A 12776-nucleotide genomic window follows, 5' to 3' on the forward strand; every position below is an offset into this window, starting at 1 on the left:
GTGGGGTGCATATGACACAAAAAACCAAAGGGCTATAAGATCGCATTAATTGCCAGTTGTAAGACTCTCATATGCTCAGTCACATACAAAATAACGACTGAATTGTGCCCTGGAGAGTTGCTGAAATGCAAATCGCTCAATATCATCAGCTAAATCAGCAGCTCTGTGCCAACTTTTCTTGATCAAAGTTTTAAATATTGCAAATTTTTAATGACGCTGGCTGACTCTTGCTTATAAAATATATGAAAAATTATACATCTCGGTGACGCTTAATAAAGCATAATATCCAATATTATCAACATTTGCAGAGAGCGAGTTTATGAGTTTTGATAAGGTATAGCCTTTTGAACATAGATTGACACATTATGTTTAGGTTTATGGCAGGCAGATCTGGATTCCCTGGCGCCTTCGGCAGGGTATTACGTTATAGGTTTTCTTCTACATTGGCATTTGTTGAAACCGATAGAACAGGCGGTATAGCAGTATCTTCTTTATCTGCTTTGAAAGCAGCGACACAGCTGGGTAATCCCATAACTGCATTATTGGTTGGTTCTAGTACAGATGCTGCTGTGGGACAGTTGAATGAGCTCGATTGTCCTCAGTTGAAGAAGATTATGGTAGCTAAGAATGCGGTATATGAAAATTATTTACCGGAGAGGGTTACACCGCTATGTGTTGAATTGTTAAAAGACCAGGAATATAGTCATTTTATTGTTTCTGCTTCTGCTGTTGGCAAGAACATCTTGCCCCGTATTGGTGCTCTTTTAGATGTGCAGCCAGTGAACGATGTCATTACCATCAACAATAACAAGACGTTTGTGAGGCCTATTTACGCAGGTAATGCGCTGATTACAGTGGAGGATACACAGTCAAAGGTGTTGATTAGTGTGAGATCTTCTTCGTTTGATATGGTTGCATCAGGGTCTAACGATGCTGTTGTTGAGGAAGCTCCCGTTGTGGAGGTTTCAGACCTTGATGTTAAGTGGGAGGGTGCAAGTTTAGTACAGTCTGAAAGACCTGACTTGGGTTCCGCTGTGAGAGTTGTCTCAGGTGGGCGTGGTTTGAAGAATAAGGAGACATTTGAAAAACTTGTTCAGCCTTTAGCAGATGCTTTGGGCGCTGGTATTGGGGCTACCAGAGCAGCTGTTGACGCAGGTTTCTGTGACAACTCCTTACAAGTTGGCCAAACTGGGAAAATCATTGCCCCAGATTTATATGTCGCTGTAGGTTTATCTGGTGCAATCCAGCATCTAGCTGGTATGAAAGATTCTAAAACCATTGTAGCCATTAACAAAGATCCAGAGGCACCAATCTTCCAGATAGCGGATTATGGCCTTGTAGGTGATTTAAATGAGATCATTCCCCGTCTGACTGAAAAACTAAAGCAATGAAGAATTAGATGGTTTTTACTCCCTTCATTTAACAGTTTTTTTTTTTGGGGGGGGGGGGGGTTTTAGGCAGAGGTGGCTATAACCTTTCAAGTGTACTATCTGTTAGGAATGCCAGATACTGTAAATATATGTAATACAGCAACAAGTAACACTATTCAAACATGTCAACAGTTGATGTTTATAATACCTTGGGTAGGAGATAGTATTTTTTTGTTTGTTTGTTTGTTTGTTTATTGCCAGTTAGAATTCTTACATGTCGGTTATCCTATTACGCTTTCGTCTACTGAATAATATTCGTACACCAGAAGCATACGAACGCTGGACACCATTACTTACCACGTTCCCCTCGGTTCAAACACATACTCCATCTAATTAACAATTGACAGCGTGCATTCATATACTTGAATTCTATATACAATCTACAAAGAAAACTGAACTTTATATCTCTTCCAATTCGAATACTCCCCACTAAGGTCAATCTAAAAGATCGTCACTGTAATCATAAAGAATGAAGAATGAAGATTTACTCGGAAATTTCTAGAAACTTGACAAGGTCGAATTATTAACAACAAAGCCCAAGTGAGATAGAGACGACATATCAATGCCGTAAATTTGTGTAGACATCAGTAATGTCATCAATATCGTTTAGTTGGCTAACAAGCTTTTCATGTTCTTCCCTAACAACTGGATCTGTAATTTGTACAATCATATCACTCTTTGGAATGTACCTAATACCAATATTTACAATATCAAAACCTTGCTCTTTCAGAGAACTCGCAACTTGATTTGTTGTGGTAGGCTCAGTTATAACCTCATACAACTCTGAAGGCGTTCGTTCAATACTCTCGGCAGAGTTCTGATTACAAACTTCCAAGTCATCGACCCCTTCTATCTCTGCAACCCTTTCAAGTACTGCGTCGAAATTTTCATATGTATTAGGTGGTCGAACCCCAACAAACCCTTTTCTCATAAAGAAATATAACGTAGAAGTCAGGTTACCATTATGCTTATTGAACGTTCCTCTGACATTACTAACTGTTCGATTTCTATTGTCTGTCAACGCCTCGATAACAAAAGCAACACCACCTGGGCCCACACCTTCATAGGTGTAGGTTTCGGCATTATTTTTACTACCTGGAACCCCAGAACCTTTCTTAATTGCATTTTCTATAACTTTCTTAGTCACATTGGCCTTGTTAGCCTCCTCAATAGCGGTCGCTAATCTAATATTAATACGTGGATCTGCTGATCCACCAACTTTCACCGCAACGGCAATTCGATTAGCATATTTGTTAAAAAGATTATTTTTTAACGAATCATTTTTTGCCTTGTCATGTTTTATAGTGGACCATTTGCTGTGACCTGATTTGGCTACAACCGTAGTATGCATGCAACGATTAGTGTGCCGTACATTTTCTAATGCCCTAACCCTGAACCTGAATACCATAACTCGCAGCCTATCCCTATATTCAGATCCAATATGATAACACTGTGTTGGATAATATTTCAAAATGTTATTCGCTTTGAAAATTCCATTTTTCAAACTTAACCAATAATCAGAGATGAATCTTCAACTTAATGCATGGGAAACTTTAATATCTGCACAGAGAACATCTGAAAAAATGCTTGGATAATAACGTTGATGTTATTATCGAGTATCTTAATCAGACTTTATAACCATTCAGCATAATTCTTATGAGATGTATAAGGAATGTAAAAGTAGTTTGTACATCTTAACACCTCGGACGGCAATGGCCCATTGGGTTTCAAGTTCTTAACTAAAAATTAAAAGCCGAAACCACCACCAAATAAAGGAGTTTTAGTCAAATTAATCATCGTGAAGTGATAATAACCTTGCTCAAAAGGCGGTCTAAAGATGTCCGAAGAGCGCACGTTAATCGCAGTCATTGCAGATGAGGATAGTATTACAGGGTTGCTGTTAGCAGGAGTGGGTCAAGTTACACCATCTACGCAGGAGAAGAATTTCTTTGTCTATAAGGAAGGTATTACTACTCGTGAACAAGTTAGTGAAGCATTTGAGAAGTTTTGTCGAGTCAGAAATGATATTGCTATATTGTTGATTAACCAGCATATTGCAGAAGAGATAAGGGTACAGATAGATAATTTTAGGGAAGCTTTTCCGGCTATTTTGGAAATACCATCTAAGGACCATCCTTACGATCCTGAGAAAGACAGTGTATTGAGAAGGGTCAAAAGATTATTTGGAGAGTGAACAGAGTCTTCTTTTTGATAATATAATATTATCGATGACGCATATATGGTGTCTCTTTATGTTCCATAAGGAGTGCCTGATTCTTTAGTAAAAAAGCAGGCATAGATAGGTCCTAACATAAGTTTGAAATTATATTCTATAGAAAGATTTCGGTCAGTATTTTTTCTTTAATTAGTGATACGACTACTTAATTAATAAAAAACACTTATGAGACTGCATTAACCAGTGTTACCAGTTCTAATCTACCATTTTTTGCCTTTTTTTTTTCTATATTTTTTGTTTTTATTCCCTGCATGTGTGCTAACAATTGATGAAGTATTAGAAGCAGTGGGAGCTAGGGCCTCTTCATTGATATTAGATGTTTTGGAGTCATCAGTGCCAGTTGCATCTTTGGAGCCGGTTTCCTCTGGCAATTGAATGGTGTCATCATCACTATCTTTTGCACGGTCAATACTTGCGGGGGTCTTTTTGGCATCAGCATCCAAAACATCACCTTCAGCATGAGATTCAGAGGTTTTAAGTTCTGAATCTTCAATTACGAGAGGTTTTTCAACGGGAGCACTTTTTTCATTATTCCTATTTATCTCATCTGTAACTATTTCATGCTTAGACTCGTGTTTAAGATCCTTAATAGTGACTTTTGACTCTTGAGAAATTGGTGGTAACACATTGTTCTCTTTCTCTACCAATTTATCTTTTAGTTCCACAATTGTTGTTCCTGTATCCTCTATAAATACTTTAGAGGTGTCGGTAGTATCTACAGGCTTATCTGTTGATTTTTGGACGTTGAGATTGTTGGTGATCTCAACATTAGACTGTTGATCTGGGATAATGGCAGCTTCTGTTTCTGAGTCATCCAAACCGTTTCCCTTGTTTTCATCACCCAAATCTACAACCAATGCTTCCCTCATACCTTCTACAGGTTTATGATCCTCCCTTTCTGCGTCCTTAAGACTTACGGTCTCCACATCATCATCAAATGGAGCTTCATCCTTTAGACTCACGCTCTCCACATCAGCTGCTTCTTCTTCCGCTTCTTCTTCTTCCGCTTCTTCTTCTTCATCTTCTTCATTTTCAGATGGTTCTGCATGTTCATTAGTGTCAGCGGTAGACCCCAGATCCTGTTTCACTTCCGATGGTCCTGCTTTCTCAACCGAAGTTTCTGGTAAACCAGGAAGCTGTTTAGCACTATCAGCTCCTCCTTTATCTACAAATCGATAACTCTCTAAGGTAGAGCTATCGACATCTAAGTAGAACCCCCTTACACCCACTATCCGCTTCTCTAACTCACATGCTCGTATCCATTCTGGTCTAACTACGGGTATGTTGCCATTTTTGGCTCTGGCCAATTCCTTGTCATCACTTTGTGCATCATTGCAAACAAAATGGGTAGTATCTAGGGATACCCGCTTTTGCAATGGTTTAGCACCAATGGCCTTTAAACTGACTTCCATGTGTTCTTTAGTAACATCACCTGATTTAACTAAGGGTCCTAAACACACAGTGATACCCGACATATCAGTCATTTTATGGGTACGTACTTTCAACTGATTAGACCAGAACTTACCTGACGTGGTAGACATTTTTAATTGAAACTCATAATCAGTATCGATAGAAAGCCCCGAAATCTTAGTAGATGTTGAATTCATTGGGTTTGGAATATTTAAAGCTCGGGAGTCCTGTTTAAATAGCACCAAAGACAACAATTGTGAAGATCCAATCTCTAAAGCGTCCCATTCAAGAACACAGCTGGTTTGTGTGACATTAACCAATCTCAACTTTGGAGCTTTAGGTTCATGAGTACCATACTTAGCAAGAATCTTATCTTGAATCTTTGCAAACCTCAAACGCTCCTGTGCTTCTTGTTCAAGGTCTTCAGTAACTTGTATTTTAACTATGGATCCCGCCTTTACATTATCTGGAAGAAGAACAGTTGGAAACTCAATTACATGGTGGTTTTGCGTCGTTAACAATGCTAATGAAGCATCCAGCTTGCCAACCGTTAAAGAAACTTCAATTGACATTTTCTTAATTAGGCGACTTATCACTGAAGATGATATTCTTGTAGTCAATTAACCTCCTTTTGGTTTGTGTTAAGTTGATACCAAATCTGAATGCTGTCTAACTTAACATTACAGGGGTGTGTCTTCACCACGTAATAAATGATATTCGGTGCCAGCTGAAACGTCAGCGATATTCCTTAAGAATTAATTGCACATATTTGGCCAGAAACTTGAATTATTCGAACTTGTTAGCTGTTCTACAGACATTATAACTGGCCTGTTCTGGGGTTCTTCAATTCATTAAAAAAGTAAACAATTGTGTTCTATTGGTGGCATGCTACTTAAAATATTAGTTTGTGGAAAATTAGAGTTCTTTTATTAATTATTACTTACTGATTAAATGCTTTTAAATCGGTCAGTGTTGCGGACTTTCCAATGGCTTCTAAAAGTTGTTCTTTCATCTTATTTGTTTTTCTAGAATTAAATATCTACCATATCCAGTGGAGTGTTATAATAATGGAGTTGCAATTGGAAAATGTTATATAAATAAATGATCGACGATTTTCAGGACATCTGGCTTTTCAAGGATCATGGACAAATCTCTTGTTTTTGCAATGTTTCAGCGCCTACCTATGGTTCTATTTCTGTTGAGAAAACTCCCATCTTTCACTGCTAGCTCTGTTCTTTAAAGTAAGATGGTCAACCTTCCCAATGCATAACGCAAAAGCATCTAACCTTTATCAGCACCATATCCTCCTCTCTGGATTTGTGCCAACCGGGAAAAATATAACACAAGCCCTACTGAAGTTCTTTCAACGCTTTCTACATCCTTTTTATTCTGATAAGCTCTGAAGTGTTCAAAACCTTACCGCTTGTCACATGCTGAAACTTCTCCGCAATAAATCTACCAAATCATTACATATAACCACCAAAGTTTAATCGTGTCATATAACAATAATAATATAAATAATTCAAACAAAAGCTAATTTGATATGTTTAATTACGGATTGGCCTTTCCTAGTAATTGAGTCCTGTCAACGGAAGAAAACAATTCCAGAAAATACGACAGAACACGCCCTAAATATGACTACAAAAAACGAAAAAACCGTTAGATTCGCAAACACATTTTATTTATTCCTCGTCCTTCTTTAAAACTTCATCCAAAGCGGATAGCTGTGGGTTCTGAGCCAATCTCAAAGATTTATCGTAGGCAAAATGTTTGAAAGAAAACCAGCAGCCTGAACACACAGCCACACTTACGGCCAAGAACAATGGCGTCAACTCCACTGGGATAGAAATACCAGACTTCTTCTTCTACACAAAACAGTGATTAACGTTAGTATCGTACATGGTATTAAATTTTGGGGGATGTAGGTAGATACATCTACCTACCTCTTCTCAAAATCAGTTATGACCTCAAAAACAAAAAACATACTGCTGCACTCAATAATAGTTGGGTTGCTCTCATCTTAGTAATATTTGAAACGCGGATAGTATATACAATGAAACTGCAGAAATATATATAACAAACTAACGTAAGTCGACTACATCAATAAACTATTAATGCTTTAACAACTTTCAAATTCGATGGTAAGACCACTCGGGATAAGAAAATTTGTCCATATCATTTTCTACGTAGATGGCACGGCTGTGCACCATTGCGAAGAGGTAATGAGACGTTGTGCAAACGATCGAAGCCATAGCTGCAGCGGTGATTGGTCGGCAGGTTCTCCAGGGTTCTATTGTTCTGATTCATCTTGTTTTAGACCTTTAAAGATGCCTGGCTTTATACCTATGTTGTGTTAGAGGTGCGGACTAATGCATAGCCGATTTCGGGGCTTTTGATTGGCTGATGAATAAAGGAACGTTAAATAACTATAGTTGAATGGTTCGTGGTTTCTATCATATTCACGAAGAAAATGCTTAATCACAAAGGGCAGTTCAATCTGTTCTCTGGTTTTGAATTTTTTTCCTTTTGGTAGAATACAGTTAAATGGGTGTCTCTGTCTATCGTGTATATGAAATTAATACGGGATTATTGCTTGTTTTAATTATAAGAGTTTAAGAAATCTGAAACAACTTCATAGACGCACCATTGGACGGCTGTTGCGGGAATTACCTTGAATAAGTTGGCTGTGAGGCCCTTGTAGTAACCTTTGACGCCTTCAGTTTTGCCAATGGTTATTAGGGCGTCGGCCACACTTTTATACTTGAAGCCAAGCTCAGATCCTCCCATAGCTAAAACTTGGAACCTTCTTCTTAGTAGATCGAAGGGGTAAATTAGAGTTTGTGCAATTCCACCACTTACTGCACCAATGCTCAACTTAAATGCGTTCGCGCAATGAGGGTCAATGTCACTTGGTATTCTACCCTTCATGAATTCATATAGTGCAAAATTTAAAGCCACAAAGGGCACCACACCCAGACTAGTCGGGTACAATCCTCTGTACCAAGCTGCAATACCACCTTCCTCTTTATAAGTACGAATTAATAGCTGTACAATACCAGGTGGATTTTTCAGATTCTTTGCCTTGGATGCATTCAATTTTGTCAAATTTGCTGTTTGTATAGATAGTCTTGTCCTCACTAAATCCAAAGGATAAGTAGCTACTACACTTGTGCCACCGCATACGGCTCCACTTAAAAGACGTTCCCAGTTATCTAGTTGCTGTCTGGATCCAGCTTTATGCACATCGAAAACTCTTTTCTTGAAGAACTCGTACACCGTATATTGCACCGCTGTGTAAGGAAACACTCTTAGACAATTTAAACCATTGCCGCGAAATAACCCACGAACTCCTTCCTCTTTATATATCTGCTTAACAGCCCCAAGGACACTTTGGTTATATGCTGTGGTGGAATGCTGAACTTGTAGCAAGATCTTGACTCTTTCGAATGGTGACACAACCGTCCGTGAAAGTGCACCTCCCATCCCACCTGCTACGAAAGCAACATTCACATTCTGTTTCACCAAGTCCTTGATACTTGTAGCTGTCGACATAGGAGGTAAGATAAGCAAGAGACTCAGCACCTTTCTCGAGCGCCTGATGAGTTTCTCACATGTTATATATCCAAGGTAATGAGTTTGATTTTTCCGTTAGTGTCTTTTTCACCGTTCTACAATTAGCATTTTTACTATATGCACGAATATGACTGAATAATTCCTTTCGTTTGTTCAAAGAACCAAATTAATCCCCATCTCCGGCTTCAAACAACATCTATTTAATTGATTCTTGGCTTGCATTTTGATTGAATTAAAGTTAAAATAGGCATAAGCTTTATGCGTGTCTTACGATATGGCTTTTCGATGTTAAAAGTTGATTTGTAAAGCCAAAAGATGAAAATTCCCCGACATTGAAGCTGCTAATAAATGTCGATGCCATATTACATAATTGCAGCAAGATATCAAATAAATCGTTCAACGTAATTGCTGTAATATTAAGACGGCAGACAACTATGTTCACTACATAGTATACAGAACTCTCAAATAAATCTAAAAAACAAAAATTTACAATGACAAATATTAAACACCAACCACCTATTGTATAATTGTTGCCGTTGCCATTGCCATTGCCATTTTCATTTTAATTTTCTGATTTCAAGTATATGCTAGGGATGAATGTTTCGACTCTTGGAACAAACCGAATTAGTAAATTGTTGTCATAATCAGTCATGTAATGTTAATAATATTCTTGTTTTCATCGCAATTAAACATCTCTTATTGAAATGTAGCGATATTGGATATTTTACACATGGTAGGAACAATTAAGCAAAGCTTACTCCTTTCAATATGACCATGATCTGCTCACAACAATCTGATGACTAAAAAAAACACATAACAAAAAAGAAAATGATTACGTAGCTGCTCTTTGTTCTTTCAAGGATAGTTATAATTCCTGCTTTTTGTCTTGCATATTCACTAGGTGCTTCATTGTACAGTTGGCACAGATGGCGCTAATGTTGACATCATCGTTATGTCAGCCGAAGACGATGTCCTTGCTTAACAAAATAGTTGAATAATTCAGGACATGGGCGTTTACTGATTACAATTTATGAAATCAACATATTATTGAATTGATGTGTCAACGAAATCAGAACCTAATACAGATCTTCCATAGATCTGCTGGGTGCTGCATCTGGTACCTACAGTAAACACTTTTAACTTGAATTTACGATTAACGAAAGTGGGGAAATTGATCCAAAGCCTGGTTTCCCAGAGTTATTATATTCGTCTTTTTGAAATAGCCACAATGCAAACACCGGAGAACTCACCTTATAATAATCATCTTCATCTTAGGTATTTGTGTCAATATAGCAGCATAATGTATTTTTGAATATATCTCTATTCGATTGGTTTTAAATGTTACAGCAATATTTAATATAAAGTCTACAGGGTGAATGTTATCCAAATAAAGATCTATGAAGCACCTTATTTGAAAAGACATACATGTCTGTGCCCTATATCATCGATTAATTTGGGCATTCAGACTCACAAAATGGCAATAATGAAAAAAAATAAACCATGTAAATTATAATGCACCATATATTTGCTGATAATATCGTAATAGGTTTCATAGATTCTCAAAGCCCCCCTGACATATCTTCATGAAATGTATTCCCATCAATTATTTTTTCAATAAGCTTTTTCCCATTTTTAACCATGTCACACTCCTGAGTACTGTATTCATTAGTTGGCTCTCACAGGGACCAATAGGCTCGCTCACGTGGCATAATGGCAACGCGTCTGACTTCTAATCAGAAGATTGTGGGTTCGACCCCCACCGTGAGTGTTTTTTTAATTAGAATTAATGCCATGATAACGTTTTCAGGTGGGGAGGAGGAGGGGTTATTAATGAATGCGATGGTAGATCATGTTTTCTAAATTTTTGTTTGCAACTAAAAAGCAGTTTGAAATTGATCTTGTTGTACCGAACGTTCGTTTTCTTCTGGCAATACCTTAGCATGCTTCCAAACGTTTTCTAAGCCTTTTTTAAAGATATCTATGTTGTAGTCCATGACGGTAAGACAAGATTCTATGGAAGTATCATAGTCCACAGTTGCTGTAGAAGAGTCTGTGGGTCTAATCAAAGCGACAAGGGCTAGTCCACGAATCATTTGTCTTAAATATATCACCACACCATTCACCAAAGTCGAAACGCTCTTCATTTCTCTTTCTTCGTTGTTTTTGTATAAATCCTGCAAATCAATGGTGACATCAACGAATTCTGCACATACTTCATAGGTTTGAATATCGACAGGCGATGAATCCGTAGCAACATAAATCTTAGAGTTTATATCAAACAAAAAGCACTTTTCAATCTTAGAATGTTGCACCAAATTATCCAACATGTTTTCCAAGAATGGCAATTCTGGAACCAACTTTTGCACAATCCTAGAAAAGGCTTCATAAATGGAATGGTCAAAAATACTGGTTAAATAGAAAGAGACTTGAACACCTTCTAAACCCAGATCCAGCAGTTCATCTCCAGTTCTTTGCATTATATCACGTTGAGTGTCTAATTTGAAATCCTCACTCAAACTATCAACCTTATGAATAAGCACTTCAAAATTTATTCTGGGATTTACCTTATACGCATATTCAATAATCATCGCCAAATTTGTTAGCGCACTTAGATATTCATCTTGGGAATCAATAACATATACTAACGCCCCGACGCTCTTAAACAGGTTCTCTGATTCATAGCTAGGCTCAAAATAATTCAATTGGCCTGGCAACTCCATAACACCCAAATCAATCAATGTAGAAAAATGCTCAGAAGTTGGGTTTGTAGTAGATTCCAAATAGAAAGTGTCCAATGGTTGCATATTATGGAAAACAACTTTACAGATAGATGACTTCCCCCCTCTAAATATTATATGTCAGTCAGAGATGTTCAGGGAACAAAATACAAAATGTAAAATTCAAAGTTAAAAAAACTCAACAAAACATACCTCCTCAATCCCATTAAAAGTATTGTAGCTTTGGAATCCAATCCATCCATTCTCGTACTTTATGAAATTCTAACTGCTTGTTCTTTTCCCAGCCCCAATGACCCTTCTGTTGATACTTCAGAAGAAGGGGTAACCAGTGTCAATTTTATTGAAGTCGTTATTGCGATTCATTTTTCAGAGTTTTGTAAAGATCATCAAGCCTTATAAACCCAAACATTCCATCAGTACATGAAATCACTTTTAACTTAGAACTATTGAAGGTTTAATGTATTTAATACAAGTCATAAGGTTAATTGGATACTAGGTACTAGTGTTTGACAAGATTGTATTTTAAAATGAATTTATACAAAAATTGGGTCTGGTTAAAGTTATGTCTTTTGATGGGCTCATCGGCCAACATGAAAAATTCATTCGAACGTTTAAATTCTTGAAGTTTCGTTTAGTCAGGAATCTTTTACTGACTCAATAGTAAGAGTCGAAGGTAATTTGTGTGTTAGAAGCCAATCAAATGCCTCAAGATCCTTTTGATCAACGGAAGGCGTTGGTTCTTCAAGATATAGAATCGCCGGCTCCCGATTTATCTCCAAAAGGCGATATAGATGAGCTATGTCTACCGATAATACATCTCATCAATTCTCATGATGATATGGTGACTACTTCATCATGCTCTGGTCGGGTTAGTGTATTTATTGAAGGTAATAAAGTTATTAAAGATAAAGGTATTAAGTTAGGTGGTAAAGGTGAAGGTGGTCGTTGGTTATTTGTAACTCATGAGAAGACCGAAGTTTTAAATTGGTTGGAATCGTTTGAGGATGAAATGGACTGGGAAACATCGTCTATCGATATATCTAAAGGTAGCAGTTTGGCAAACAGATTTGTATTATACAAATTTGAACCATTTATTTTACATGTAAAATGTAGAGATTTTGATACTGCATCAAAGTTATTCAAAACGGCAATGTCGTGCGGATTCAGAGAAAGTGGGATTGGTAGCAATTATATTGTTGCTTTGAAGATTAGCATTAAACTAGACATCCCGATTGGATATTTAGATACAGATAAGGGAAAGATCACAATGTTTGTTAGTAAGGATTACATCTCATTAATTGATAGAATTTGTATGGGAAAGTTCGACGAAAATGAAAAAAAATGAAAGAGTTGTACTGTAGCATTGAAGAGAATATCATCAATTCAAAA

General features: G+C 37.2%; 8 protein-coding genes and 1 non-coding gene across 9 annotated transcripts; 4 read left to right on the top strand and 5 right to left on the bottom strand.

Annotated features, from left to right (window-relative positions):
- Positions 1-365: 365 nt before the first annotated feature.
- On the top strand, positions 366-1391 carry AIM45 (Aim45p; the record flags this gene model as incomplete). The annotated part of the gene is made up of 1 exon (XM_003647884.1): positions 366-1391. The coding sequence occupies one exon, from the start codon at positions 366-368 to the stop codon at positions 1389-1391; it is 1026 nt and encodes a 341-aa protein (XP_003647932.1).
- A 598-nt stretch (positions 1392-1989) lies between these two features.
- Positions 1990-2838, bottom strand: DPC29 (post-initiation translation factor DPC29; the record flags this gene model as incomplete). Its single annotated transcript, XM_003647885.1, has 1 exon — positions 1990-2838. One exon carries the CDS (start codon positions 2836-2838, stop codon positions 1990-1992), a length of 849 nt encoding a protein of 282 aa, XP_003647933.1.
- A 429-nt stretch (positions 2839-3267) lies between these two features.
- On the top strand, positions 3268-3624 carry VMA7 (H(+)-transporting V1 sector ATPase subunit F; the record flags this gene model as incomplete). Its single annotated transcript, XM_003647886.1, has 1 exon — positions 3268-3624. The coding sequence occupies one exon, from the start codon at positions 3268-3270 to the stop codon at positions 3622-3624; it is 357 nt and encodes a 118-aa protein (XP_003647934.1).
- Positions 3625-3866: 242 nt separating this feature from the next.
- On the bottom strand, positions 3867-5648 carry TIF4632 (translation initiation factor eIF4G; the record flags this gene model as incomplete). Its single annotated transcript, XM_003647887.1, has 1 exon — positions 3867-5648. One exon carries the CDS (start codon positions 5646-5648, stop codon positions 3867-3869), a length of 1782 nt encoding a protein of 593 aa, XP_003647935.1.
- Positions 5649-6758: 1110 nt separating this feature from the next.
- Positions 6759-7095, bottom strand: MRA1 (Mra1p; the record flags this gene model as incomplete). Its single annotated transcript, XM_003647888.1, has 2 exons — positions 6759-6941; positions 7063-7095. The coding sequence occupies 2 exons, from the start codon at positions 7093-7095 to the stop codon at positions 6759-6761; spliced, it is 216 nt and encodes a 71-aa protein (XP_003647936.1).
- Positions 7096-7674: 579 nt separating this feature from the next.
- MRX21 (Mrx21p) lies at positions 7675-8628 on the bottom strand (the record flags this gene model as incomplete). The annotated part of the gene is made up of 1 exon (XM_003647889.1): positions 7675-8628. One exon carries the CDS (start codon positions 8626-8628, stop codon positions 7675-7677), a length of 954 nt encoding a protein of 317 aa, XP_003647937.1.
- Positions 8629-10345: 1717 nt separating this feature from the next.
- Positions 10346-10417, top strand: Ecym_7279. The gene has a single exon. It is a non-coding gene; the product is annotated as a tRNA-Asp (tRNA).
- A 106-nt stretch (positions 10418-10523) lies between these two features.
- Positions 10524-11629, bottom strand: GTR2 (Gtr2p; the record flags this gene model as incomplete). Its single annotated transcript, XM_003647890.1, has 2 exons — positions 10524-11493; positions 11580-11629. The coding sequence occupies 2 exons, from the start codon at positions 11627-11629 to the stop codon at positions 10524-10526; spliced, it is 1020 nt and encodes a 339-aa protein (XP_003647938.1).
- A 458-nt stretch (positions 11630-12087) lies between these two features.
- On the top strand, positions 12088-12732 carry TYW3 (tRNA methyltransferase TYW3; the record flags this gene model as incomplete). Its single annotated transcript, XM_003647891.1, has 1 exon — positions 12088-12732. One exon carries the CDS (start codon positions 12088-12090, stop codon positions 12730-12732), a length of 645 nt encoding a protein of 214 aa, XP_003647939.1.
- Between the last annotated feature and the right edge of the window lie 44 nt (positions 12733-12776).

This window comes from Eremothecium cymbalariae, chromosome 7 (assembly GCF_000235365.1).
Source record: "Eremothecium cymbalariae DBVPG#7215 chromosome 7, complete sequence".
Taxonomy (NCBI): Eukaryota; Fungi; Ascomycota; class Saccharomycetes; order Saccharomycetales; family Saccharomycetaceae; genus Eremothecium; species Eremothecium cymbalariae.